Here is a 27,095-nt window from a genome sequence, read left to right as displayed (position 1 = left end):
GGTATAAATATAAGGCCTACTCTGCCTGGGGACTGTCTCTTCAGACTTGGTCTCTTAGGATCATCCACAAGTACCTATACTGTAGATAGGTCTTAGTCATCAGGTCTACTCCACTTCCTTGTTGCCTGCTTAGACTCTTGGCACTCTTAGGTGAGCAGACTTAGTCAGCCTGTGTTGCCCTAACAAAGAATGAAGGTGTCCAGTTTAACTAAACTGGCAGCCCAGTTGAACCAGCCTAAGCCGGCACAACCAGGACCCAGCCAGCTGAACCAGGCTAAGTCAATGACATCCCAATGAATGAATGAACCAGCTCAACTGGTTCAAGAATCTCATCAAAGTACAGCTGTTACACACCTGGAGCAGTAGAACCACTGTGAACAGACACATCAAGGCATGTGCTTGATCCTGCTTGTCTGCTGTCTTCCTCAAGGTTTCTTCTCAGGTCACTCTAGCATCCAACCAAGTTCTGCCCCAGCTTGCAGGCATGGCTTTTCCCACTGAGACAGGAGTGGGAGAAGACAGATTTTGAATGGGGGTCCAAGGTGCCACCGGGCTCTGCTTGGCCAACAACACAGCACTGAGCAGGGTGTGCAGTGTACCACCTGCAAAATTTGGTTGCTTCAGAGTGTTGTGTCCAATATTGCCTGATGGGTCCTTAGATTTCTCCTGTGAACAAAGGAGGGCTTACAAGAAGGCTTCCCAGCAGACCCATGAACTGGGCAGATACCGGGCAAACTGGCACTTCTAACTGAACTCTCACAGCATGATTTGCAGAGCAGCCAGGGGCATTTGGCATGCGCTCGTGAGCACCCACATTGTGTGCACATTTGACTCCTGTTTTCCTTGGATGGTGTCAGTGTGCTGGTGGTCAACCTCCTATTATCAAGGTTGGGTGCCAAATGGGGGGTTGCATCTTCTGGATCATGCCAGTAGACGTCTTGGGGCAACTCAGGTGCCAGAAGATGCAATGTTGATTTCCCCTTGGTAGGGGTTGCAGGCACAGGGGCACTTGAAAGCTTGACAAAAGGGGTTGTACCAACATTGATTGCAAAGTAAAGCTCTTTGAGGGTGGCTTCAAGAGTTGCATCTAGAGGAGGTGTCAAGAAGACATAATAATGGCAGTTGCAACACTGCCCAAAGATCAGCATTGGACTCAAAGCTACACATGCACAGTGACTTACCTTGGTGTACAACCAGCCCCAATTGTTGGGTGACTTGCTAACACTGACTCTGAACATTGCACTGAGTGCAGCACCAATATGCTATGTCATCCAGAGGGTATGTCATTTGATCATGCATGATGGCAGTGAGGTACTGTTGCAGGCACTGTGTCCTGAAAATGTCAAGCTGTATCAATCTGGCAGGCACCTTGGGAGCCATGGTTGAAAGCAGGGATAAGTGCAGGCCAGTGCAGTGGGCAGATGTTGTACTTGCAGACCACTTGGCTTCTATGGGAAAAAAATTAGACTTTGTGCAGAAAGAAATTATGACAAACCCTGCAGGGCTGTGTGCCACAAGTGTTAGGAACAATACAGTCTAATATACAGCTGAAATGGAAGCCAGCCCAACTGGGGTTGCAACCAGAGGCTAACTGGGACAACTGGACCCAAAAACTGAGTAATTGAAATTCTGTGGAAAGGAAGCATGCCATAAAGATTAATATGGGAAGCAGACTATGTCATTCAATACATTGCATTTACAACAGCAGCCAATCGAGGGGGATGAGATGAGGATGCTTGCCTTGCTGAGCCAAGTATGTGACAAGAAACCTATTGCACTCCTTGATCATCTCATCAAGAAAGAAATCAAATCACACAGCAACCATGTCATGGACTATACCATGGTACTTGTTGAACCACACATTGGCTTGCTCTGCAGCAGAGGAGCTGAAGTACCAAGTTTTCAACATGGCATTGTAAATATCTGGAAAAAGAAGGAGGTTGCAGTGTTGGCTGCAGTACTTGTCCTTCTCACTGTGCTTTGATTTGAAATGAAAGACATCTACTGGTTGTCCCATTGAAGCAAAATGAGTGTCCTGCTGTGCTACAAGATGTCAGCACAGATGACAATTGTTGTCATAAAACAAGATGTTGGGGACAGAATTTGGAGTGGGGAAGACCGCATGCAGCATGTCCTGTGGGAAGGTGGCATAAATTGTTGTGACATAGTTGTAAGATAAGATACTCACTGCAACTGAAGAAATCACCTTGGCCCCATAGAAAGTAGCCCTGGAGATGATGATACCACAAGGCCAGACAATAAGTTGCTCATTGTAGGTCCAGGAGTGGCCAAACTTCCCCTTGACTTTGGCATTGCCAGCCACATCTTTGCCATCACACAGAATAACCTCCTCCCCAGCCAGGTCCTCCAGGGTCTCAAAGAGAGTGGAGGGATCAGAAGTGGTAGAGGTCATAGAGAGGGTGGATGGGCCCATTCTCAAACTGGGGGATGGGCCAGTTGTACCAGTTGCACTGGTCAGGCCAGTTTGTCATTGTGTTGTCCACCAGAGTCATTGGGCCAACCTAAACATGGACTTACCCCTCTCATCATTGGCAGACTCTGCTGCAATGTGCTGAGGATCTGAGCAGGTGAGATGATCCACTCAAGCTTTCAGATGACACCTGGTGACTGCACATACTGTGTTCAAATCTTGATGCTGGGAACAGAAGCAATTGCAGGTGGATGTGAGCAGGGTGTGGCAATTGTGGACACTGCAACACAGGCAACCAATGGCAACCCCATCTGTAATTGTGGCATGGATGGTAGCTGAAAGTGAGTCAGTGCACTAGAGTTGGCACATGACCACCTCAACACATACCTTGTTGACCACCGCAAGATACCACGTGCAAGCAGCCATCACATGCATGGGGGTAGAATTCTTGGCCATGTCCTGCCATAAAGCATTTCTCTCCAAGAGTGCATGTGTCAGTTGGTCAGTCTGTATTTGTTGCCATCCAGAGAGGTGTTCCGGAAGCACCAGGCCAGTTCCCTGCTCTGCATGATGTTCAAGAAGGGAATCAAGGAAAAATGTGTCCCAAACATGCTCTGGTCAGAGCGTAGGAGGAACAAACACAGACAAAATTGACAAAGAGGGCCTTGGTAGTGCTGATTCATATATTCTTGCAATAGCATGGGCACTGGAACTGTTCAAATGATTGTCAGCCACATTATTGCTTGGTTGATGGCTGGTTACACCCAGCCCAAATAACCAGCCCATAATCTGGTTAAAAACTCCCCTTCCAGTTCACATGAAATGGAAGGAAAAGAACTTACTGAGCATGAACAAATTGCATTTTAAATAATAATGCCACAAATGCTTCCACCAAAATATGGGGCTCTGCCTGCAGGACATGTGGCTGGCCAGAGTAGTAATGATGGTGCTCAATGCCATCAGGATCATGTTGCAGGCAATAATTGAGGTAGAAAGTGGAGCCACAATCTCAGAAATCTTTCAGGTGGTCTTCTATAAGTGATATGAAAGGTGCCACATAATTTTACATGCCAAGGAACTGACATACACAGGTACAATACCATGATTCAGAGTGAGCAATGATGCAGGGTGCTGATGAGCATTGGCTAATCTTGGACAAGAAGGACAGGAGACCTTTGGGCATGTTCTGAATGGCAGGAAAAATTCTTCACTGCCTAGAAGATAAGTTAAGACATCAACAGTGAAACCAGGTGAGATGTGAACCTAAGTAATGTGAGGCACTGTGTGCGAGAATGGGCTGCAGCCCATTGAACATGGCTGGGGAGGGTTGATGTCCAAACCAACCATGCTGCCACAGCACAGGAGACAGTACTTCCCAAAGAGTACTAAGTGTGTCATGTCCCAGAAAAAGAACAACTGCCAGCAAATCTAGAATACAAGTGGGGAGTGTAGCAGGTGGGTTGTCCAGCTGTGCCAGGTTGGGTTGGTGGAGCCAAGCAATGAGAGGCTGCCACTGATGAACAAGTAGAGCAAACACCCATAAGGATTGAGCAGGGATCATCCCAACTTGAGCAATATTTATTGTCAAGTGTTGCACAAGTTCAGATAGTAGCATGATGTCCACTTAGATCTGAGGTGTGGCCGGCTGGAACCCAGTTCAGCCAGTTATAGCAGTTATGCCATTTACACTGTTTGGTTTGCTGCCTGAGACGGGTTGGCCCAGTTATATCCCGTTTGACTCCCAGTTTACCGTAAAGAGGATGAGCACAGCCGCCGGCCAAAGCGGCCATTTGGCCGCTTGCCGCCCAGGATTCGTATTTTCTGGGTGATTTGATACGTCAAGCTGCAGGGGATGCAGGGGTATAAAGGGTCCATCCGCGTTTCTCGGGTACTTCACACATCAAAGACAGCGCCTTTTTGCGACACGTCAGGCAGTGTTAATGGCGCGCCACCTCATATGTAGCGTCCTGCACACGACATACACTCCCAATTCCGGGTTCATACAAACCAAGCACAGGCAATCTCCGGTGCACCGCAATCCATAGCTCAAGCTCCATCAGTGACGAGCATGTGTTAGCACGGCGGCCTATCTGCCTTCCCAGCTGAGGCCTGATCCCCTCTGCCACGAGCATCTTCAACTTCTTGTTGCCAGGAATGTCGACCACTACTATGCAAATGCGTATACCTGGTCAATATCGTCTATTCTCCGATACACCTCCCCGCTATCCGCACCAATGCCAGATCTGCTCGAAATGGGATACTAGCACTCTGTTCCCTCCCAAGCCACCGACTCCTTTCTGCGTCCATCCACCCACTATCTGCTCCAGTTGTCTCTCTGAATACATCCAGTTTCAGCTCGTTTTCTGGCCGAAGGATCAACCCTTCTGTCCATCCTCAGGATGCCTGCATACGCTCGATATTCCGCTTCCTACCATCCCACCCAAGCCGCTCATTCCAGAGATATTGTGAGTTGCATCGTTCCCGCCATCCGAGTAGTTTCTCAGCCAGGCACTATCAAGGATCAACCAAAATCCTATCACCCTCTCGACCGCGATGCCCGGCACGTTACCCGGACTAATGTCAGCGCCGAGCTCTTCAGGCGATAGCAGTCACGCGACCGAAGATGCGCCCATTTTGCCGCACCCGCACCCTCCTTCCTCCCTACCACTTCCTCCGCCACCGCACTCAGACTCAGTCGAAGGTAAATTACCTGCACGGCCGCCGAAGATCAGCACTATATCTCATCCACTCCAAACTGCACCGCCTGCGACCTTCCCTATTGACACCAGGAATGTTCGTGCCGGTCCTAGCACATCCCATTCCGATCCGGGCGTCCCATCGCCGACCCAATTTCTACCTGCTCAAACGGAGGTTATCCACACGTGTCAAGTCTGCGCCGAAGATCTGCCCACTGACAAGTACTCGCGTTACAAGCTCGCATCTAACTGTCAGCACTCTTCCGTCGTCTGCCGACGTTGTGTTCGCCAGTACTTGAAGAACCAGATAGAAGAGCTCGGGAATACGCGTCTCCTTTGTCCCGTTCCGGAATGCCGTGCCGAAATTTCCTATCATCGGGTCAAGCGGTATGCCCGTTCTCGCGTGTTTCAGAGGTACGATCCCGTCTCAAGTGAAACCTTGGCATTCCTGAGCCTCTTATCAGATACGACGCGCTGTTGTTGCGCAAGAATCTGGGCGCTGACCCCAATTTCATCTGGTGCAAGAACCCGAAATGCGACTCAGGTCAAGTTCACGACGGCATTGGTTCGCACTTTTTCCCTAAGCGACCTCTTATTGTCTCACTCAGAGGTTTAGAAGGGGGTTCGGTCATCATCACCTGCGTAAAATGTGGCAGCAAAGCTTGTTCATTCCATGATGCTCCCTGGCACGAAGGGCTGACCTGTGCACAATACGATCAACGGAAGATGGACAAACAGGGACGGGAAGCGGCTGTCGAAGCCTATTTTTCGAAGAATACGAAACAGTGCCCGAAGTGTAACGCACCCGTGAGTTTCTTCATCCGTTTCATACGCTGGTACCTAATGGAATGGCTAGATTGAGAAGATATCTGGTTGTGATCATATGACTTGTGAGTTCTTATGCGAGCGTACTACGTTTCTCTGCTGATAAGAGCCCTTCAGGTCGACCTCCTGGAGGTTGCGGCTTTCAATTGTAAGTGACTACTCTCGATCGCATGTCATTGCTGACTGTGTTGATCAGTTGTTGGCTGTGTTTTGCGGATTACGGCCCCATTGTCAGAAGCGGGAACCACATGCACAAGCAATCTTGTACTTATTATCCCTATCATCGCCGAATCACCAACACAAACACAATCTCAACCGCACCAACCGTACCTCTACCTTCACCCAGGCGGCTTCACCGGCAACAACGACAAGGATGTCAACATCAGTAGATTCCTTTGGTCTTGTCGGACATTCTTGCATTCTTGATATCAATTTACGATCATCTTTTCTTTCGTTGGCACCGAGGAGGCGATGTCAGCAGCAGCAACCACAAGGATGTCAACATCGATCTTCCCTCTGTGTCTCGTCGTACATCGTAATAATAATCTCATGCATATAATATTGTCGTCGCAGGTAAGCTCGCGCAAACAAGCGCCTGCCGGATCTGCTCGGCTCCGAAATGCACAGCCTTCGGAAATGTGCTTCGTGCAAAGGAAGCCATGCAGTGCGGAGATCAGGTACATGCTGGCACCGCAACATATGCTTATCGTCTCCTATTCTGTCTTGCCTGCGTGGTCAGAAGTGAACTCTGATCCTGCTTATGGACTCGACCTCCATCCAGCAGTCCCGACCTCGCCCATATTTCCGGCGTCTAATCTCTGGTCAAGGGCATCGATTACCCGGTGCGGGAAAGCGGAATTGTGGGGCTTGGTACCACCCAGCTTAGGTGCACCATCATAATATGACACTTGGTGGATTCCCTTCGAGATCTCCACTTACGACAAACAGTTAGACGCTCCCTCTTCAGACCTTGGCGATCTACAATGTCACCGACATTCCATCCAAGAACACTCGTCGACGTACCAAGCCCAGCGCACGAATATCATTTGGTGAGAAGAAACAACACCGCTTCCTCCGAGTACGTGTTTGTGTGCACTACCTATGCAGACGGCGCTCATAGTTACTCCAGCTCTTCTAATGGACACAAACAAAGCTGGTCGGCGGTCGCTGGTTTCCTAATCCTTGGACTGTTCATTATCGTCTTTGCGTGTCGCTGTTACGGCGTACTTCGCGCACGTAGACGTGCCGCCTTGCACCCCCCACTGGCTCCTCCACTACCATTAGTGACGCCCTCGATCATTCGATCAACGTCTGTTACGACCCCAGCGATAGCTGCAACGCAAGGTAAGGTAATCGTTACTGTTCTGAACCTGTTCGCTCAGTGCGCAAGTAGACGCCCGCCTGAAAACCTGCACGGTCTGTATTCAGGCGCTGGAACCGGATCGGTTCAGCCAGAAACCTCCGACAAATTCTGCCAGCATGAAGTTAACATCTGCGAGGAGTGCATGCGACATCATGTTGACGTGCGGTTGAGTGAGCTCGGTACAATCGCCCCACTCTGCCCGAGCTGTCGCCACGATTTCTCGCACGAGGACATTCAGAGGACAGCAAGCGAAGAAGCCTTTGCTCGGTTCGTTCAGTTCATTCATCCCCCTTGCGTACATGTGATGAGCTGACTGAATGTAGTTATGACCGTCTTCTGCTTCGGAAGGCTGTTGGAAATCAGCCCGGCTTCGTGTGGTGCAAAAACCCATCATGCGAAGGGGGGCAATTCCATATCATACCAGATATGCCTAAACGACTTGGTCTGGTCGGTTGGATGCAGGAGCCATGTCTAGATGCAGACTTGGTTGTCTGCTTTGCATGCGGGACCAAGTCTTGCTTTCGTCATGATGTCCTGTGGCACGAGGGCCGGTCATGTCAAGAATACGAGCAAAGCAAGGGAACCAAGCCGTTTGCCAAAATGCAGTCGCGAACCAGGGCAACTATTGAGAAGACGACCAGGGCTTGTCCTAAGTGTAAGACACCGGTCTGTGCAGCTGTTCGCATAATGCCGTTCGTAAATGACTTTGGTTCGTAGGTGGAGAAGAGCGGTGGTTGTGACAACATGTATTGTAAGCATGTGCATCAGCGAGTAAGAATCTCGGTCTCACTGCCAACTGCAGGTCGCCCTCCAGGAGGTTGCGGGCATCATTTGTAAGTTGACGTGCCGGTAGATTATGCCGTTTTGCCGCTGAGAACCTTTATAGCCGCTGGAAGAACGCCCAAATTGGTAGGCTACCAAACGATCCGAGGAGGAACGGAGGATAGGGAACTCCTCGGACCATAGGTTTACAGTCGGCATTGTTTGTATAATTAGGGCACCAGTGTATAAATAATAGCTGGGCGTGTGTATGATGCAGGTGCAACGTGCTTCCGCCCTAATTTAGTCTTTCGGACCAGGGACCGTAATGCGTTCCGGTCCTGGAATTCACATGTGGAAGCCAAGAACTTCGGTTTTAATGCCGATCCATGCGGTCCCTCCGCGTCAAAGTTCCAAGTGCCCCTGAAAGATGGATTACTTTATCTTATCGCGAAGATGGTAGAACACTTCGTCAATATTCAGAGATCCCTTTACCATTCCATTGAAGGCGGAGGAGTTCAAATTGCCAAGTGCGTTGTTTTTGGTGCTATTTGCGAATGTCAGTTGCATGATCAAACGATGAAAGGGTTGTCACTCAACACGGTGATCGATGGTTCTGTGCGGTCACCGCGTAGCTGCCTCGTTCTTTGGTACTCCCCTCCCTTCTCCCGATAATCAACGCGCTTGATCCGCAACTCGCCTGAGCAACAACGAGCCGGCATTGCTCCATTGCCTTGCGTGGCACAATGTCGGTTGAGATAGCATCCCGGACTTCAAGGGGCTTTAATGCACCATGGTGAGGGCGGCAAACAACTTGTATCCGACGGGCCCCCCAAGCCCTGGGAGTGAGAGATTATCGCTGCGGAAGGTATGCGGCCATCGAACGTTACGGGCGGTAGGTGCTTCGTCCCCACCTGAGCAGTGCACGAGGACAGCTCTTAAAGAGGTAATTAAAGGAGGCTGATGCCATCGTTCGAGATCGGATAGATGCGCACTTCTACCATTGTTTTTCGATCTTGTCACCGGGCTGCCGACCTTTCGATCCCGTCTTGCAAGGATTGCCAAAAGGTGTGGGTTATATGTATTCTTTTCCCGAAACGGGCCGTTCGATAAATGGCAGCCTTTCCGTCCTTCGCCCCCACCGGGGGCCCCGGCAGCTGACAGCGGAAGCTGATAAACGCGTGGCCACACGGAAATTTTCTTGTGTCTCCAAAAGGTGCCGTTAAACCCTCTTCTTTCGATCCCAAGACTATTTGGTTCGCAGGTCAAGGCACGTCGAAGTAATGCCTCAAGCATGTCGCTTGAGGTTCCACAGGATCAGAACGACATGGCCGTAATGGACGGAAAGATCCGGCGCAGCCCGCTGCTCCAACATTCGGCTTCCGCCGAAGGGAGGGGGCTCCACCACAAATTCCAATGAATGTTCGGCGCTTCGGGTTTAGGTACCTTCCCACATCTTATCCGGATGCTTTTGATGCCGAGACCGGAAGACCGGGAAGGCCGAAGACTTTTCGGGGCTCATTTGCGATCCTCAGATCATATCAGACAAGAGAGATAAAACGCGGCTCCATCCGTCCCTCCCACTCCGGGTTCCCCCCTTTCCTTCCTCTTTCCCTCTCCTCCCCGGTACCTTCCTTGTGTACCTTCTTTGCGATGCGCACATCACTCTCCCTCGCCGTCGCCGCCTCCCTGGTCGCGGCCGCTCAGGCAGCCTTTGTCGATGTGTACTGGAACATCTCGTATGCTACGGCCAACCCCGATGGACAGCAGTCACGGCAAGTCATCGGTGTGAATGGCACCTGGCCGTGGGTCTCTTCCTCCAGAAAGTCCACAATCCAAGCTGATGTGCCTCAGCCTTCCCATCGTACAAATCATGCAGGGCGATACCCTTCGCATACATGTCACGAATGGTCTGCCAGATGTCGGTACTGGTCTTCACACCCACGGCATGTACTTCAACACAACAGCATACTTCGACGGCGCAACGATGGTCACACAATGGTAAACCCGCCGTCTTGATTTGTATATTCGCTTACTTAAAAGTTCGTAGCCCTATCCCGCCTGGGCAGGGAATGGTCTACCAGATTGCTACTGACATTCAGCCACCTGGTACATACTGGATCCATGGACATTATGGCGTAAGCCAATTTTCTATGTATTTTCAACGCGTGTTGATGGTACATAGGGCCAATATGTTGACGGACTGCGAACACCCTTCATCATCCTAGCACAAAATGAGACTTACTCATATGCCGCTGACTACACCATTGGAATGGCTGATTGGTGAGAATATTCTCACGCGTCTGGATCAAGTCTAATACAGCCTTCGTGTGGCATAGGTATCATGATCTACACTCTGTCCTGATCGACCAGTTCTTGAACATCTACGTGAGGTTTCTGGAATCTACCCCGAGGTTCTGAGGACTGACGTTCTATTCTGACAGAATCCCACGGGTGCAGAGCCAGTTCCAGGTGAGCCATCTCTCCCAATTAGGCAGGCGACTTTCCTAATCCGGAACAATGCCCAGACGGAGCGATCGCCTATATCGCCGTCAATGGGTCTTATACGGCTTCTCTGGCAGAGATGGGTAATGGCAAAACTGTTAGCGCTGGAGGCAACAACAACGGCGTCCTCAACTTCGAGCCCGGCAAGACCTACCGTCTTCGTTTCGTCAGCATGTCGGGTTAGTTGTTCTGGAGTATATCTTACCTTGATTCTTACTTTTTTCACAGCGTTCACAAAGTTCAACATTGCGCTCCCAGGGCACAACATGTCTATCATCGAGCTGGATGGTGTTGAAACAGAGCCGCTTCCTGTGGATGTCGTGCCTCTTTCAGCTGCGCAGCGGGTCTCCGTCCTTGTTACGGCCCTGAACGACACCTCGAGCAACTGGCCGCTTTCCATGAACATGGACTCGGAGATGTTTGACACTGTTCCAGATGCGCTGGCACCCATTGTTAGTGAGTATCCTTCATTTATGCGTATGATGGTATTCCTGATTATGCGACAGACATCACGGCTACCGTTGTGTACAGCGAGAGCGCTCCCACCCAGGACATGGTTTTCTTCGATGAATACCCCACTTTCTGGGATAACCTGCTGGTACCGCTCGAAGCTGAGGCTATGGCTCCTGCCGATGTCAGCTATAACTGGACGATTGCTTTTGATACATACGACGATGGAACTAACCGAGCATCCCTGTTGCCTGACCAGAGCACCTACATCTCGCCCTTAGTTCCTTCTCTGTTCACGCAGCAGACGATGGGCCAGGGAGCGCTTCTTCCCCGGGTCTACGGTCAGCAGACGAATGTTTTCGTGTTGAACCATCTCGACAACATTGAGCTCTACATCTACAACTCGGACTCGAACAGCCATCCTTGTAAGCAGTCCTTCGAAAGATAAACGTTTGTCCCTCACCTTACACTAGTCCACTTGCACGGTCACAAGTTCCAAGTCGTCGCAATGTCGCAGGATATCACGTCCGACGATCCGACCGTTAACGAGCCCCTCGTTGAGGGCCAGGCGAACCCTTCTCGCCGTGACACCATCATGATCCCTGCTGGTGGGTCCGTCAACCTGCGTTTCCGTGCCGATAACCCGGGTACTTGGATGTTCCGTAAGTCCTTCCCTTCCTGCTTTGACACACGTGCTGATATGCACTTTCCAGACTGTCACATTGAGTGGCATCTTGAAGCAGGTCTCGCGGTCATCTTCGCCGAAGCTCCGCTGGTCTCTCAACAAACGATCCAAATCCCGCAGTACCTCTCCGATCAGTGCGCGATGCAAGGCATCCCTCCCTCTGGCAACGTCGTTGGGAAGAACTCCACGACCGACTTCTCCGGTCAGGCCCTCGGCCCGTACACACAATACTATCTGTTCGGCTGGACTACCAAAGCCAAGGGTGCCATGGCTGGTTGCATTCTTTCTGCGCTCATCGGCATGGCGTGTGTTGTGTGGTATGCCATGAACCCCTTCCACGACTTCGAGCACGACCAGATGGCACAAGAGAAGTATGATGCCCAGCAAGCGTCTGGCGGAAAGTTCGGAGTTATCAAGAATCTGGTCCATCGCACAAAGTAGAGGGTACAAACGGAAAGTTTCGGGTTCACGAACGGCGCAGAGAGTGCTCTTGAGTGAGTACGCGTTCAATATTTACTCACCATTCTGGCCATCGATATATCTTGTTTCTTATGATTAGTTGAAAACACATGATGACAATTGCATAATTAGTGCATGAATAACTACTACCTTTACGCACGTTCGTGTTTGTGTGTGGTTTTTTTTTCGAAATATCCCTAGCACCCTCCTGGAGATTACTCCTTCCTATCGTCGACATCCCAAACAGAAGAATGCTTACCAATATCATCTAAAGTATGTTTGACGTGGGGGATGGAGAATGGCAAACACTGCGGTGAACCGTGAGGCTCGGATGGGAACACATCGTACATGATGGACGCGTCTCTCTAACGATGGCGACAAACGACGGACATCCTCAATCAGAATACCAGAAAAAACATTATGTACCTCTAGAATCTGACCCCGACGTGTTCACCAATCTCATTCACAACTTGGGTGCCTCCCGGTCGCTCGGATTTGTGGACGTCCTTTCGCTCACCGATCCCGACCTGCTTGCTTTCGTCCCCCGCCCCGTCCTTGCCCTTATACTCGTTTTCCCGGACTTTGGAGACTATGCTGTGAGATATGCGAAGGATCAGGCTAATATACTGGAATATGAGGGATGTGGAGAAGGAGAGGAGGTGGTCTGGTTCCAGCAGACGATCGGCAACGCCTGCGGGCTCTATGCGATCCTACATGCAGTATGCAACGGAAAGGCACGAGGCGATATCGATGTGCATCCATTCCCCAGCTACCGATCATACCATCTCATGCACCTTCCAGAGCCCGACTCGCCTCTAGCACGATTGCTACAGCAAGTCATCCCTCTTCCTCCCACTGCTCGCGCCCGCGCCCTAGAGTCTTCCACCGAGCTCGAAGCCGCCCACCGAGCTGCAGCACTACAAGGCCAAACCGCGCCTCCTGATGCAGAAGACGAGGTAGATCACCACTACATCTGTTTTGTGCGCTCGGCGAAGAACGGACATCTGTATCAGATGGATGGGATGCTCAAGGGGCCCGTTGATCTCGGGCAGGCGGGAGTGGGAGACCTGATGAGCGAAGAGGTGAGGAGGGTTGTGGGCCAGTTTCTGGAGACGGGGGAGGACGGGGTTGTGGGGTTTAGCTTGCTGGCACTGGTGGAGAACCAGGAATGAATGGGCTATGATGATGTGTCGCATTGTGAGTCAGCCTCTCATCCCATTAGCTTTGATCTTGCTGATACCATGCAGATGCAATGTATGCTGGTTAGTGTCGTGCTGGTAACTACGCATGCTGATACAAGAATGTACAACCTCCCTTAGGTCTCGAACTTGTGCGCATTAAGCATCTCCGATCGGCGTCGGGTTCAACTCCGTCTCCTAAATGCAAGCTCTGTTCGCAGCGATCACGCCGATCATGTATTCCACCCAATACGGCATAGCACCATTCCTCGTATGGTTTCACACCACTTATGCCTCACCTAGGCGCATGCTTCTCTCAGTTCTCGCGGCTTGCGTGGACCGTTCCTCACCCCTGGTCAAGGGCTTCAAGACACCGGTTGAGTGTGCTGTGTTCGGGAATCGAGAGCGCTAGATCCGAAGCATGGCCAGCTGGCAGAAAAGCTTTGCGCAGCTACCTCCTGTGTCCTCTAAACATCTGGTTGACTTTCAGGATAGCCATCTCAACGAATAAAACCGATGCGTGTGCCTGCAGCGCTCCCGGCTCCGTTGATGTCAACAGGCGCAACCTCGGGAAACTTTTCTTGCAGGAGAAGACCTGTACCTCAGTATGACATGACTACTGCCTGCCGTCCTTGTCTTCCTCGCCGGCATGCAGTGAAAGTATCTTTCGACCTAATACTGGGCTCTGGGAGTGGGTGGTGGCACTACTGTGGACGATCAAGGTGATGGACACAGCGGCCGATTAGAACTCTCCGATTTGACCAACGACTCGGGGATCCCCAGTAACAGGGTGTTTACGTGATTCTGGCACCATCAGCCTGCTTCTGTCTCTTCTTTCTTCTTGGCTTCGTAAGCAATCCCCTCCAGCAGCTGTCAACGTATTCTTGTACAAATCCTGCTTGCAGCTCTGGTCTAAGCCCCATGTCGTTCAGCCCGGCGAGGCGTCCTGTTCGTGCCGCCTCGCCGATGGTCTACTACTGGTGTACTCCGCTCGAAGGTTGCTCGACACCACGAGTCCCCCCCGGTGAACGCCGTCCCCGGCACCAACCCCACCATCAGCATGCCCGACACGGTCGCTGGTGGACTCCGGTCCGACCAGTACATAAAACGCATCCACGTTCGTCCTCTTTCCCTCCAGCAAGTCATGCATCTACTAGCTACAGGTTTCTATCTGAGAAAGCTTATGCTGGCGTTGAGCTTCTCTCTTCTTGCACAGCCCAGATGCAGTCGGTTTCAAACATTATTGGGCAACCACCTAATGAGAGGAAGATATAAAATGACTACGGCAGCGCAGGAACGACAAAGTCACACACTCCCAAACCAAGACTTCTCTGTTATCACTCAAACAATATTACTGCAAGACCCGCCCTTCTCCCTTTCAGATCCCCCATCCCGCTCGCTGTCCACCCTCCATCCAGTTGCTCCCTCAGCCGCTCACCCCCCACATGCCTGTGCAGCTTGTGAAGCCCCGGAGTCGACGGTAACGGCATGGGCCGCCTTCTTTGCCGATGTTCGCGAGCGGAATTTGTCGAGCATGTCTTAGCCAAATACCGCTGGCTCAGGATCAGGGTTGTATTTTGCTTAGCCAGACGTACCTGGGCTCTGTTATGAAGGGCGCGTGGCGTGTGCAGGTACGTACAACCCTCCTCGGCCTTTGCCGATATCTACGCTCTTTAAGCCGTTCTTGTCCCTAGTGCCTCCTGAGGTGCGCCATTGTCGACATTCGTATAGCAGCCGTTTAGCCAGCAAGCGCGTGAACTGCTGCGGAAGGGGAAAAGGAAACATTGACATCTGTTGGAGGCGATGGTGTACGGGGGAAAGGCCTCGAAGAAGAGGCAGAAGTAGAGATTAACAGTATGATCCTAGTCCAGTGGAGGGAAGACTCAGGCTAGGTACAAGGAGACATGTGTACTTCTACCCGGACCTATAAATGCATCGCTGATTTGCAGCGACTATCGGTTCTGCCTGGTTCCATGCAAAAGGAGGTCATCCGTCGCCTTGCCAACCCTCTGTCGGCACCTCACCCCTGAGAACCTCGTCTGCCGTCTGAGCTCTCCCTGTTGGTTTCATGGCTAGGCGACGCCGGACTGTTTCTTTTGCGTCTCGGAGTAATTTGGATGCGCGGTAACCTGACCTCGCCTGTCTACTCGTCTTCTTTGCGAAACTTTCCGCATTTCTTTGCCTTGTTCTGCGCCTTATTCAACTCCCACTCTAAGTCTGGACGGGCTGTACTGGGTTCATTGAACGGAGGCTTCACAGCGCGAACCGGTTCAGCGATAGCCAACATGGGGCGAGCCGCGTTGGCGGCGGCAGACACTGGTTGGTTTGACGGGCCCGGCGTAGAGGTGTCAGCGGGAGTACGCAATTCCAGCCAAGAAGAGTCTTCGTGGTCCTGTAGTAGGGTTCAATCAATCTAATTCTCTCGCAGAAAGCAACGAGACTCACGTGCAAGTCGATGTCTCTATCGTCTAGGTGTCGCAACCCATACCCAACATCCAACTAGTCGAAGGATCTTGCCTCCACGGTGGCGAGCCATTGATTTTCAGTCTGCAAGACTGGTGCTGCGGTGACAAGCCAAGATAACACGAGCAGAGAGATAACGGGTGTGATGCGAATGGTGAACATGTTGGAAAGTAATGGGAAGAAGGAAAGTTGCATTGACGGTGAAGGAAAGTTGCGTTGATGGTGAAGGAAAGTTGCGTTGATGGTGAAGGTGGTACTTAGCGCGAATAATTGCAGTCAATGCAGGAGTGTATCAGTATGTGGGATGATGGGTGAGAAAAAACCAGCTTGTCTGAGGAAATCGTTTGTAGTATGGTGAGCATTTATATACTGAAAACCGCAGCAAGTTGAAACATGACCAGGGGCAACGTGATTTAAGACAGAACATGTAGGATGACATCCTGTGCTCATGCGGTGTTTCCAGCACTATTTCAGACTCCGCAGGTGCTCAGGGTTCACGCAGATCGGAGCCCTGTGTGTCTTCCCTCATTCATTCTGTCAGGTCACTGAACCCTGTGGCAGAGCCAGAAAAGGGGCTGTACAGATGAATCCAAATACATCACGTGCTTCCCCTGCCTATCACGTGCAGTTTGGCATTTCCCTGCAGTTCGGCATATCACGTGCAGTTCGGCATATACGTTTTTTCACGCCTGGAATCTAGTAGGTATCCGCGTGCTGGCTTTTGGCCCTACGACGGTGCTTGCCGCCCAGGATTCGTACTTTCTGACGGGAATGGGATGTCGACACAGATCTAATTCCGGCTTCTCAGATTTGTTTCCTTTCTGGGTTGTATGTCGATCAGTGGCAGTGCATTCGGCGCCGATCAAAAAACACCGCCTCTCGGGGGTTACCTCGGTAGTTCCCTTATTCGGACGTATAAGCACGTTGGGTTGAGCGAGGCTGCCTGCGCAGCGCCCATTTGTTTATCAGTGGGAACGTTGCTGGGTTACGACTATCATGAGGGAAAGATGTGAAACAACCTGCGGTTGGACTTGGAGACACGTTCGCGCCTTGCCAAGCTAGTACTGTGATATGAGGGTGAGAGCGAACGCGGGGAAAGCGAACTTCCTCACTGCGCGCGCAGGCAGGCTCAAAATACATGAGTCGCCAGATCCGGAAATTACAGTCCTTCATAACAATTTGGATGTGAGGGAGACGGTCCGCAGGTGCGAGACTCGGAGTTGGTCAGGGATGATGAGGGCTAGGGTTAGGGCGGGATAGGAGGTCAGATGGTCTGGTGCCAAGCACTCCCGAACTTACTGGGGCAGTTGCAGGTGGCCGGGCAAGGTCAAATTGAAATCGGAGTACTCCGAGTTGAAGTGAATGTGAGGACCAGAAATGGTTTGTCATGCTCCTTCCTTGTTTGGGCTTCCTCTTTGACTTCGGATGTGGCGATGCATTCCCGTTCCTGACCCACGGTGAACTTTGTGCGCCCGACTCTGATGGCGTTTCTTCGGGCGCCGAACTTGTTCCATTTATTAGCACTGCGCTTGCTCTCAAAGTCTGTCTGCTGTTTTGATTGCAATACGATAACCTATTAATCTAGAGTGAATCTGCCTGAATCAGCAAATTCATCTCTGGGAAGACCTTCTATGTTCCCGCGGTCTGAAATCTATCGCCAAGCATAGCCAGATGGAGTTACAAGCCCATGTGCACGATCCTCCCCACGATGGTCTCTTGCTGTCCCTGTGTCCGGCCGCCGGCTGCCCCATGTCGATATCACTTGGCCCTCATACACCTTTTAACCTTGCGTCCTCTCCTTGCCGTCACCTTCTTCCTCACACCCACCTTCGTTTGCTCTTCCCCTCTGGCCCACCATGTCCGCCACAGTCCCAGGCATCCTCACAACCCCCACAGTAGTAACATTCGTGATCCCCGGTATAGAAACACTCACAACCACCCTTCCATCGGGGTACAACTACGAGAGCGCAACATCCGCCTTCGCCTCCCTCACTTCCAAACTCGCAGCAGCCGCAACAGCGACGGCGACATCCTCCAACTCCCACCGACTCGCTAACTCTGTATGGCCATATGTTCCCTCGTTCCCTGTCGCTCTTATCGCCGTCATCCTGTATGCCCTCGTGACGGCGCTCCTCATCGCTAGGATGTTCCAATACAAAGCCTGGTGGTTCGTCGCCCTTATTCTAGGAGGGATCATGGAGACCCTCGGGTTCGGAGCAAGAGCCCGCAACACGCAAGACCTAAACAGTGCGTCCCTTCCCCCGCTCTCCCCCAAACACACATCCCCCTCTGTAAACACCTACTTACCCCCCTTCGCAGACGAGTCCCTCTACAAGATGCAGCTCTGCTGTACCATCCTAGCACCCATTTTCACCGCTGCTGCAGAATACATCCTCCTAGGCCGAATAATGGGGTACGTCGGCCGGCGCTTCTCCCTCCTTAGACCAGGCCTCATCTCCTGGATATTCATCATCTCCGACGCTGTGAGCTTCCTGATCCAAGTCGGGGGCGCAGCGGCGCTCCTCGCGAGGCCGGATCTCAATTCCCAGAGCACGCCTTCCCAGATTCAGCGTGCGCAGAACCTCCTCAACTTGGGGGATAATGTACTCCTCGCGGGGTTAGCTGTTAACTTGGCAAGTTTTGTCATCTTCGTTCTCCAGGTACGTTCCTACTCCATTCCCTGCGCAAACACTCATCCCCGGCAGGTAACATACTTCGACTACAAGACCCGTACGCAATGTGCCATCACCGGCCCCTGGCGCACGCTCCTCTACGCCCTCTACGTCAGCACTGTCCTCGTCCTGATTCGGCAAGTCTACCGAGTGATCGAGTTCTCCCAAGGCTGGTTCGGCTTTCTCCCGACGCACGAAGGTTACTTCTATGGCCTGGACTCGCTTGTCATCCTCCTCGCTTCTGCTGTCTATATCTGGTATTGGCCGGATAAGTATATTCCCGGGGATCGGCATATGCGTTTGGGAGAGAATGGGACTGAGTGGAGGGAGATGACTAAGAGGGAAAGGAAGGCTCAGGCGCTGGAGGAGGCGGGTAGGAAGGCCAGCAGTGGGGAGGTGAGCGTGAGGGAGGTGAAGGACGGGGATCTAGAGTAGTAGGGGGTGCGTCTGCACTTGCGCCGTTGAGGCGTGGACGGATGAGGGGTGTACGACTATGCGCTCCGATGGACGAGCGGGGTGTGCGGCAACATATACGTACGGGTCTGGTTGGGGACGACTTTGGCAGGGATGGCATGATGCAGGGATACAGGAATGCTACTTTTCGTTACAAGGGCATCTGGCTTGGAATCTTGGACTAGAATATTTAATGTTCCTGCTTAACATTGGTTCGCAGGTCATTTCGGACAGTTACAGGCGGTGTGGTATGGTCCTGTGTGCTCGAACTGGCGCTTCCTGTGGTGCTGCTCGTCATGCGGGAAAACGGGCACAATTGCAGAAGAGGGACGAAAGCGTGCTCGCGCACAAGTGGCAACACGGTAAGTATACACGTTAAAACCCATTCTATTGATATGTCTATTACGCCAGATGATGCCCAGCACCCAAGTACTGTTGCAAGACCTAGCATTCTTTCGGCGCGAGGGTCGAGGTCGCCGATATCGATAGCCGGTTCCCGCATCTTTCGTGTCTCAATCCGCTCGCACGAATAATCGTACACCCCCCCTTCAAGGAAAGAAAGCGATTTCGCTCTGTACAACTACTGAGCCTCGACATCCCCCTCTTCTCTTACCTCGCGAACGCTCACCTCCCCACTTCCGTCCTTCCGTCGCTCTGCTTCCTCGAGAGCTTGCACCTTCTTCTGCCGGGGTGTCATCTCCCTCCACTCTCTGCCGTCCTGTCCCAAGCGGATATGCTTGTCCGCTGGGATATACTTACTGGGCCAGAACCAGATATACACCGCTGAAGCGAGGAGGATCACCAGAGAGTCCAGGCCATAGAAGTAGGCTTCGTGCGTCGGGAGATAGCCGAACCAGCCTTGAGAGAACTCGATCACTCGATAGACTTGCCGGATCAGGACGAGGACGGTACTGGCATACAGGGCGTAGAGGAGCTTGCGCCGTCAACCGAGCGATCTTGGCGGGTTTTGTAGTCGAAGTATCTGACCTTTGGCTGTGTCAATGCAAGCCCAGAACAGAGGCACAAACTGCTTACCTGCAAAACGAAAACGAAGAAGCTGGCCAAGTTCACACACAGACCGGCGAGCAGAATGTTGTCTCCCAAATTAAGGAGATCTTGGGCGTGTTTGATCGTGGCTTGCGAGCTTTGGGAATCCACGTCCGGCTTGGCGAGGAGAGCAGCTGCACCCCCGACCTGGATCACGAGACTGACCGCGTTAGAGATGATGAATATCCAGGCGACAAGGCCGGTCGTATGAGAGAGAACCGCGCGCCCACGTAGCCCATTATCCGGCCTAGGAGGATGTATTCTGCAGCAGCGGTGAAAATGGGTGCTAGGATGGTACAGCAGAGCTGCATCTTGTACAGGCCATTGTCTGACAACAACGATTAGTAACTGGCCAGGAACGGTGGAGATAGGAATGTACTGTTCAGATCTTGGGTATTACGTGTTCTTGCCCCGAACCCCATTGTCTCCATCACCACTCCCAAAATCAACGCAACGAACCAGCAAGCCTTGTACTGCACCATGCAAGCAAGAAGCAAGGCGGTAACGATAGAATATAGGATTACAGCGATGAACGAAACAGCGAAAGATGGTACGTAGGGCCAAACTCCAGAGTCTTGGGTTGTTGTGGCGGCAGCGATGATTGCCGTGTGAGCGGCAAGGATGCCAGAGACCGCTGCCATGGTGGACTGCGGTGGAGGAAGGTAAGAATAGGAAGTTAAGCGAACGAGGAGCACGTTAGATGATGGATGTGGAGAGCGAGAGACTGCGCGTGAGTAGAGGAGGTGAGGAGCATGTACGAGTTCTGAGGAGTGACGAGGAGTGAACGAGAGGGGTTTGAAAGGGTTGGGGCTGACCGAACAACGAAGGAGAGAACTGAAAGAAACGTTCATAGACAGAGCACGGCCGCCGGGCGGGGAGAGCCAGGAGCATCAGAGGCCTCATCGTACGACGGGATGTTGAGCAATCATTGTGTAGCACCGCGAGGGGAGTTGGGCGGGGGCCGTGGTTTGCACAGCGAGACAGATACATGACAGATGCGTTGTGACAAGAATGGTTTGCCAGATATAATTTCCAGTAGATCCAGCTAGTTGTTTTATTGCAGTATCCACCCCAACACCAACCGCATCTCCGAGCCAGAATAACTGAATGGAAAAAAAAGGCCAGGTTCGCAGTCGGCGCCCGGTGAACTGCCACCCAGGGGCGTGGGCGCTTAGAGTTGCACAGACCAGGACACAACATGTTGGCTGCCAAGAGTCATACTACAGAGACACGGCCTGTTCTAGTCTTCTAGGCTTGGAAACAATGCATCAATAAATTAAGTTGTATGATTACACCCTTCTTCTCCTTACACGTATCACTTGCTTGGGTGTGAGCAATGTGATGGTGCAGGCGAAAGAGAGAACTGGGCAGGTTAGTGCCCGGAATGACTCAGCCCGATGACGTCATCCTGTCATTTCGACATGACTCCGTAAACAAGGGATGATGATAGACAACTGCTCCATGCACCCCTGGGCAACCACATGTGCGGATGTGACAAGGAAGCAAAAAGACAGCTCCTGATTTCCTGTGCTGGTGCCCACTATGTTGGGGTTGACTTTTGATCCACCACCACTGTCTGACACACCATGCGCACCATCTAAACATGACTACATTCCATCCACTTATGGACCCTACTCACCCCCTCATGCCAAACACCCTGTTCATGATGGCAATGACCCAGCTTGAGCACTACAGTGCCATGCTGCAAGTGCTGCAGATTGAGCAGGTTCTTGATCAACACACAAACTGGCCTGTGCAACCTGCTGATTGGCTGTAAGTTGCATTGTGTTTACCATGTGCAGTGTATGCTCACCAATGGCACAGCATTTACATGGCAGATGCAGATGCATTGCTGGCTGTCATACCATGCAGACGCATGCTGGCAGAGTTGAGAAGTGGAAATTTGAAGGTGTTGTTGGTGCTGGATGTGTTTCTTTTTAAACAAGGCTTTCTTCCAGGCTCAACAAATGGGTATGTAGATTAACTGTGCACAGGGTTTGGTCTCACAGGTGCAGAGCTATTCAAATCATTGATTATGCGAAGCTAAGAGAGCCATCCAAGGTCAAGGTGAAGAGTATGTGGCTGCACTTTATACTTGACCTTCCTGATCTTGGACAGGGCAAGGCTGTTTGGCATGGCCACCTTGCAGTGTCATATCCTGTGCAATACTCTGCACTTCCACTCAGACTGATTGACTATGTGCAGAGGTTTGAATGGCAAGTTGTTGGATGGGAAGGATGGTCAGAACACCTCCAGAACCTGCCCTTGGTACATCCATCATTCCTGGTATGTATATGCACACCATGCAAGACATGACACACCACCAGATCATGCAGATCAGTGTGCACAGTAAGTTTTTTGTGATTACACGCATATATACTGTTCACTCTGTGCAGTGTTGTGTTGTATGCTTGCCTGTATGAGAAGAACCCCCTGAAGCCCCACACTCTCCCCAACAGCAAAGAGAGCCAGTGTTGCTCTTATGTCTTTATTGATCAGACAGGGGAAATTGAGTTCATGGCTTGGGGGGTTGACACAGTGTACTTTGCAGGTGCTGAAGAGGGAAAGGTAAGAGATATCAAATACAATTATGCATACTAAATGATGCACATAGGTTTATCATATCTCATACCCAGGGATTGATGAGAACATGCCAGCATTTAAATGATGTGCACACCAATATCAGCTCATATGGAAGAAGCACCCCCGCATGGAGCTGGTAAGTTATGTGCAAAGTCTATGCATTATGCTGACCCTTGATAGGTTGATAACATTGCAGAGCTCCTGAATTTTTTTTTTTCATTTTCTTGTCTTAACATGGTGGAACATCTTGACATTGGTGAGCTTGTGGGTAAGTTGAACCATGCACATAGATACCCATTATGTTGACATTGCCAGATATCATGGTCCTGATTGACAGGATGGGTGGGCTCTTCAAGAGTGGGGTACTAGCAGGGGCAAAGGCAACAAAGGTACATTTCTATACATTCATTGCACAAATACTGATCTGTGTGCAGGGTCATCAGCCTGTTCCGTCTTCCACTCGTTGCGAGCTGTGGGTCATGGACAATTCCCTCACCTGCATGCACATTGTCCTTTGGGATCATGCTGTGCACAGCTTTGAAGCTGCTCCAGGCTGCATGCTGGTGGTGAAGTCTGCTGCCATCAGCTATCTGAATGGTCCTTGCTTAAAGACTGATGTTGCGCACACTAAGGTGCTGACAAAGTACAACAATGTGGCTACACAGGCACTTTTGTTTTGGTATGTACAACATTGTGCATGGTTATTGTGACTGATTCTTGCAGGTATCATCACCAGGGCAGTAAGGATAAGAAGAAGTGGCAGATGATAATGGGAACATACAGCTCCAATGGTCATGCTGACCACCAGTACATCAAGGCCATGGAAACCCACATGATCAAGTGGGCAACAGAGAAGAATCTGGGTAAATTGTCTTGTGCAACATTCCTAGTGGAGGCAAACATCCTCCTGGGAACCATGTGCAAAGATTACATTTACTTGGGCTGTTCTTTCAAGAGCTGCAACAAGATTCCAATGCTGGACTGGAGGAATGCTGATGGCAGCTACAGCTGCCAGCAGTGTGGTGCAAACGTGCCAACCTTAGGCCCTAAGTGAGCTGTGGAGACCATGCACATAGGTTAACTGATTATTGTTAGGTATCACCTCAACTTTAAAGTCATGGATGGGACAAAAGAATGTTGGTGTCATGCATTCAGCTCTGCTAGTGCACATCTTCTTGGTGTGGATGCAGGAACAATGCTGGTGTGGAGGGAATCCAATCAGGTACATTCTGTTTCTGACTATGCACACTGTCTCAACATGCACAGAGGGCTTTGTGGCAGATGTATGAGAGGAACATTGGTGAGCCCAACATGCACAAGTGGAGGGTGACTGTGGTAGCTGAGCATGCAAAAGCAGAAGGGGTAAGAGCATTCAGTGCATTGTTCCTGTAGCTGATGTCTTTACAGTTTGGTGACAAGATTAACTGGGTTGTCATTCATTTCAAGAAGATGGAGATGGCCTGAATTATTGTATCAGCAGACAAACTGTACCTATAGGCATACAAAGGAACCATTCTTCATGAATTGTCATGTGCATTGACTCTCATTAGACTATCATGCATTGTGCTTAATAGGAGGGATACTGATGCATTATGCGCATTATCTAAGGTTGTGCAACAATGAAGGAGATTTGGTGAAACAAACCATGCACAGTTTCATTCTTCCTCTGCTGCCTCCTGTATCTTGACTCCAAACTGTATCATCCTCTGCATCAGGAGTTGATTGTCAATGGAGGTTGATCCCATAGAGGGAGGATTGATCATGCACATGGGATGGGCAGTTCTTGCTCATTCCCCACTACCTTGGGTAACAGCATGACCGGGAGACACTGACAACGGTTGCTGTGTACCATGAGGAGCCTGCCCTATGTAAGTGTACAGGGGTTATTGCCCATGATGTGCTTACTGCAAGATTTGTAGAAGCAGAATCTGGGGAACCCTGCGAATGGAGTCAGTACCATGCACAGAGTCTGCACAAGAATAGTACATACTGGAGAACCCACGTTAAGGCTGGAGGAGTGCATGTGGATAGCCCTAGAACAGCCTGAGCCACAGGAAGGGGGCTGATTGCCAGTGGGCTGGGACATGATTGACAGAGAATGTGGGAACAGGAGACCGAGACAATGCACACAGTGGCTGACAGAATGGAATCAAATGCAAAGACATTCAGGTGACTTCTAACCATATTGCCACCTCACATGACTCCTTGATGCAAAAACAACCCCCCATGGGAACACAATAAGATGTTGCACATAGCCCTAACGGGACTCTCTCTCATCCAATAATTTGTGCAGCAAAACTATCACAGATTGCTGGCAAAAGATTGTATCATGTGCTGTGTGGAGCTTGACATGGAGTTCCACAACCTCAAGAGCCAAGCTGTTGAGTTTGGCCAGCTGACCAAAGTCAGGGATGCTGGCTGGGTTGTACTGGAGCAGGTCAATTGGCTCAGTGTCTGGGAGTGACAGGATGCAATGCACAAAGTCAGCAGTGGGGTTGTCTTCCACATTGGTTGCAGGAGAGTGTGCATGAGTGCTGCTGATGAGTCAGCTTGATGTTGCACATGGTATGATAGTGTATAAATACAGTATGGGTGCATGTGCAGAAGTGGGCTCATCCATTGGAGCAACCATGATGAGGTGTGGTGGATAGGATGAAAGAGCCTTGCACATGGAGTGAATCTGTCTTGCCCTTATACACCTGTGCCGGTCTATGATCTGCTGCAGCATGGTTCAGTATAAAACAAGGGTGCAGATCCACATGGCTAGCATCATGTGCATGAATCATTATGACATGGTCTCCTCTACAGAAGGTGCATCAGACATGTGATCTAGAAAATATATGGCATGGAGTTGAAAGGCGATACCAAATGATTGTTTTTCCTTCAGTAAGTTATCATCTTTATTATCATACCTCTTGCAGACTCACATTTTGCACAGTACCAAATCACCTTTTTGCAGTGAGGATGCCGCATACCATTTCATGTCCTTTGTCTGTTTCATGCCAAATGTAGCATCATGTACTGATGTAAACTCTTTTGCCTATGCACATAGGTCAATCATCTCCTGGTACATACATAACATTACTTGCTGGTTAATGGGAGTTCCATGATTTTTGGAACCAGTTCATGATTGCACTACCCCACAGATTAAGTTCAGATGCTACAATAACCATCAGATATATGCACATAGTCAAAGAAGCGATTTGCTTACACTGCTTTGGAAGAGAATAAGTCTGTGCAATATGCATTGCCACCTTTGAGTCCTCCTTCACAATTGGATGAACACTGAGATATACCTGATCCAGCCATGTGCTGTTGGCATTACTGAACTTGAATGCAGCAATATGGCCCAAAAGCCATACATGAAAAATTGTCATGCCATACAAGAAAATTGGACATGTTGAAGGCTTGATTGAAGCCAAAGTGCAGAGTGTCTGGGAGCAAGGTTAATAGAAATATCCTCATGCATGGTTGACATATTTTTGCATTTCCTTTAGGTGGGACAGCAGTGGTTCATTGAAGCCATCCAGCTCCACAGTGCATCTGTCCTCATTATGCACACTGGGGAGTGGTTGCTGTGGCAGCGGCTTATCATCTTCCGGATTGGTCCCAGAAGCCATGTCATCCAAATAAGAGATCTTGACTCTGTGCATGGTCATGATGGTGCTGAATAAATAACAAACTGGTGTACTGCTTGTGATGGGTCACCAGAGCATCAATGGAAGACTTGCATTTTGGAGCCATTGGCACAATACACAAGGAGCTCTGCAAGCATGCTTTGTATATATATGCGTACAAGTGCTGTCCTCCAGCCATGCATGCACATAGGTGTCACTAGGTGTCATGACATATGATATCATGTGCACTGTGACATGAAGACATTGATGTATTAGGAGGGAAACACTGTGCAGTGTCTAGAGACAGTGTCTGAAGTCATTCAATCTCCTTGTGCACATCTGAGGGCAGACTTGTTTCAATTGGTTTCAGATTGAAGGGGTGCAGTATTGCAAGTCCTTCAAGCCATTGGACTTGAGACAGCATAATGTATGCACTCTGTGGTGAGCAGCAGCCAGCCATGTCAATAACAGTGCAGTCCAGTGAACATCCTTGACTCTTGTAGTCTGTGTATGCATAAGCAGGAAGAATAGGCAAATACTCTTGCCAAATTGCATACTCTGATAGTGATCCATTAGGATTTGTTGCATTGTACTTGAATTGACATTCTCCAGGTTGTATGCATACCATATTTGGGGGTAGTCCACTCTGCACAGAATTGCAACCATTCACATCGATAAACACAGCTTTTGCATGATGATGACCCTCTTCATCAAGTTGGTACCAGATTCCTGCCACTGTGCCAGTCACACCATTCACCAGGCTGCAAGACAGTGCAAGGTTCTCCGTAATGATAACTTTCATGCCAATGAACATAGGGGTAAAACCAAGCACATCATCTGTGCAGTTTGATGGTAGCATCCAAAGCATGTGTTGCAGTCATCCCACTACCGGCTGTGTGCCCAAATAGT

The 27,095-nt window shown here is 50.5% G+C and overlaps 8 protein-coding genes across 8 annotated transcripts; 6 read left to right on the top strand and 2 right to left on the bottom strand.

Annotated features, from left to right (window-relative positions):
* Nucleotides 1–4,984: 4,984 nt before the first annotated feature.
* On the top strand, nucleotides 4,985–6,104 carry DACRYDRAFT_107078 (uncharacterized protein; the record flags this gene model as incomplete). The annotated part of the gene is made up of 5 exons (XM_040768400.1): nucleotides 4,985–5,541; nucleotides 5,592–5,692; nucleotides 5,744–5,934; nucleotides 5,984–6,017; nucleotides 6,070–6,104. The coding sequence occupies 5 exons, from the start codon at nucleotides 4,985–4,987 to the stop codon at nucleotides 6,102–6,104; spliced, it is 918 nt and encodes a 305-aa protein (XP_040629038.1).
* Nucleotides 6,105–7,402: 1,298 nt separating this feature from the next.
* Nucleotides 7,403–8,332, top strand: DACRYDRAFT_115913 (uncharacterized protein). The gene is made up of 4 exons (XM_040770095.1): nucleotides 7,403–7,582; nucleotides 7,639–8,066; nucleotides 8,118–8,148; nucleotides 8,202–8,332. Exons 1-2 carry the CDS (start codon nucleotides 7,458–7,460, stop codon nucleotides 8,030–8,032), a joined length of 519 nt encoding a protein of 172 aa, XP_040629037.1. The 5' UTR covers nucleotides 7,403–7,457; the 3' UTR covers nucleotides 8,033–8,066; nucleotides 8,118–8,148; nucleotides 8,202–8,332.
* Nucleotides 8,333–9,667: 1,335 nt separating this feature from the next.
* Nucleotides 9,668–12,334, top strand: DACRYDRAFT_21900 (ferroxidase). The gene is made up of 11 exons (XM_040772592.1): nucleotides 9,668–9,879; nucleotides 9,929–10,075; nucleotides 10,125–10,212; nucleotides 10,260–10,357; nucleotides 10,414–10,462; nucleotides 10,519–10,546; nucleotides 10,603–10,758; nucleotides 10,808–11,035; nucleotides 11,086–11,454; nucleotides 11,503–11,691; nucleotides 11,743–12,334. Exons 1-11 carry the CDS (start codon nucleotides 9,728–9,730, stop codon nucleotides 12,153–12,155), a joined length of 1,917 nt encoding a protein of 638 aa, XP_040629036.1. The 5' UTR covers nucleotides 9,668–9,727; the 3' UTR covers nucleotides 12,156–12,334.
* A 210-nt stretch (nucleotides 12,335–12,544) lies between these two features.
* Nucleotides 12,545–13,345, top strand: DACRYDRAFT_107075 (cysteine proteinase; the record flags this gene model as incomplete). The annotated part of the gene is made up of 1 exon (XM_040768399.1): nucleotides 12,545–13,345. The coding sequence occupies one exon, from the start codon at nucleotides 12,545–12,547 to the stop codon at nucleotides 13,343–13,345; it is 801 nt and encodes a 266-aa protein (XP_040629035.1).
* A 4,325-nt stretch (nucleotides 13,346–17,670) lies between these two features.
* DACRYDRAFT_51403 (RTA1-domain-containing protein) lies at nucleotides 17,671–18,921 on the top strand (the record flags this gene model as incomplete). The annotated part of the gene is made up of 2 exons (XM_040775039.1): nucleotides 17,671–18,061; nucleotides 18,134–18,921. The coding sequence occupies 2 exons, from the start codon at nucleotides 17,671–17,673 to the stop codon at nucleotides 18,919–18,921; spliced, it is 1,179 nt and encodes a 392-aa protein (XP_040629034.1).
* A 598-nt stretch (nucleotides 18,922–19,519) lies between these two features.
* DACRYDRAFT_107073 (uncharacterized protein) lies at nucleotides 19,520–20,627 on the bottom strand (the record flags this gene model as incomplete). Its single annotated transcript, XM_040768398.1, has 5 exons — nucleotides 19,520–19,824; nucleotides 19,860–19,926; nucleotides 19,975–20,133; nucleotides 20,217–20,314; nucleotides 20,366–20,627. 5 exons carry the CDS (start codon nucleotides 20,625–20,627, stop codon nucleotides 19,520–19,522), a joined length of 891 nt encoding a protein of 296 aa, XP_040629033.1.
* A 962-nt stretch (nucleotides 20,628–21,589) lies between these two features.
* On the top strand, nucleotides 21,590–24,033 carry DACRYDRAFT_15525 (uncharacterized protein; the record flags this gene model as incomplete). The annotated part of the gene is made up of 13 exons (XM_040771116.1): nucleotides 21,590–21,759; nucleotides 21,811–21,957; nucleotides 22,173–22,272; nucleotides 22,314–22,335; nucleotides 22,538–22,554; nucleotides 22,673–22,705; nucleotides 22,750–22,837; nucleotides 22,885–22,958; nucleotides 23,004–23,248; nucleotides 23,293–23,619; nucleotides 23,665–23,791; nucleotides 23,836–23,931; nucleotides 23,977–24,033. 13 exons carry the CDS (start codon nucleotides 21,590–21,592, stop codon nucleotides 24,031–24,033), a joined length of 1,503 nt encoding a protein of 500 aa, XP_040629032.1.
* Nucleotides 24,034–24,356: 323 nt separating this feature from the next.
* Nucleotides 24,357–24,655, bottom strand: DACRYDRAFT_107071 (uncharacterized protein; the record flags this gene model as incomplete). Its single annotated transcript, XM_040768397.1, has 3 exons — nucleotides 24,357–24,428; nucleotides 24,475–24,507; nucleotides 24,560–24,655. The coding sequence occupies 3 exons, from the start codon at nucleotides 24,653–24,655 to the stop codon at nucleotides 24,357–24,359; spliced, it is 201 nt and encodes a 66-aa protein (XP_040629031.1).
* Between the last annotated feature and the right edge of the window lie 2,440 nt (nucleotides 24,656–27,095).

The sequence above is a fragment of the Dacryopinax primogenitus genome (genome assembly GCF_000292625.1).
Source record: "Dacryopinax primogenitus strain DJM-731 SS1 chromosome Unknown DACRYscaffold_8, whole genome shotgun sequence".
In the NCBI taxonomy this organism is placed as follows: domain Eukaryota; kingdom Fungi; phylum Basidiomycota; class Dacrymycetes; order Dacrymycetales; family Dacrymycetaceae; genus Dacryopinax; species Dacryopinax primogenitus.
The sequence above is the reverse complement of the archived record's forward strand: the minus strand, read 5'-3'. Positions and strand labels throughout refer to the sequence as shown.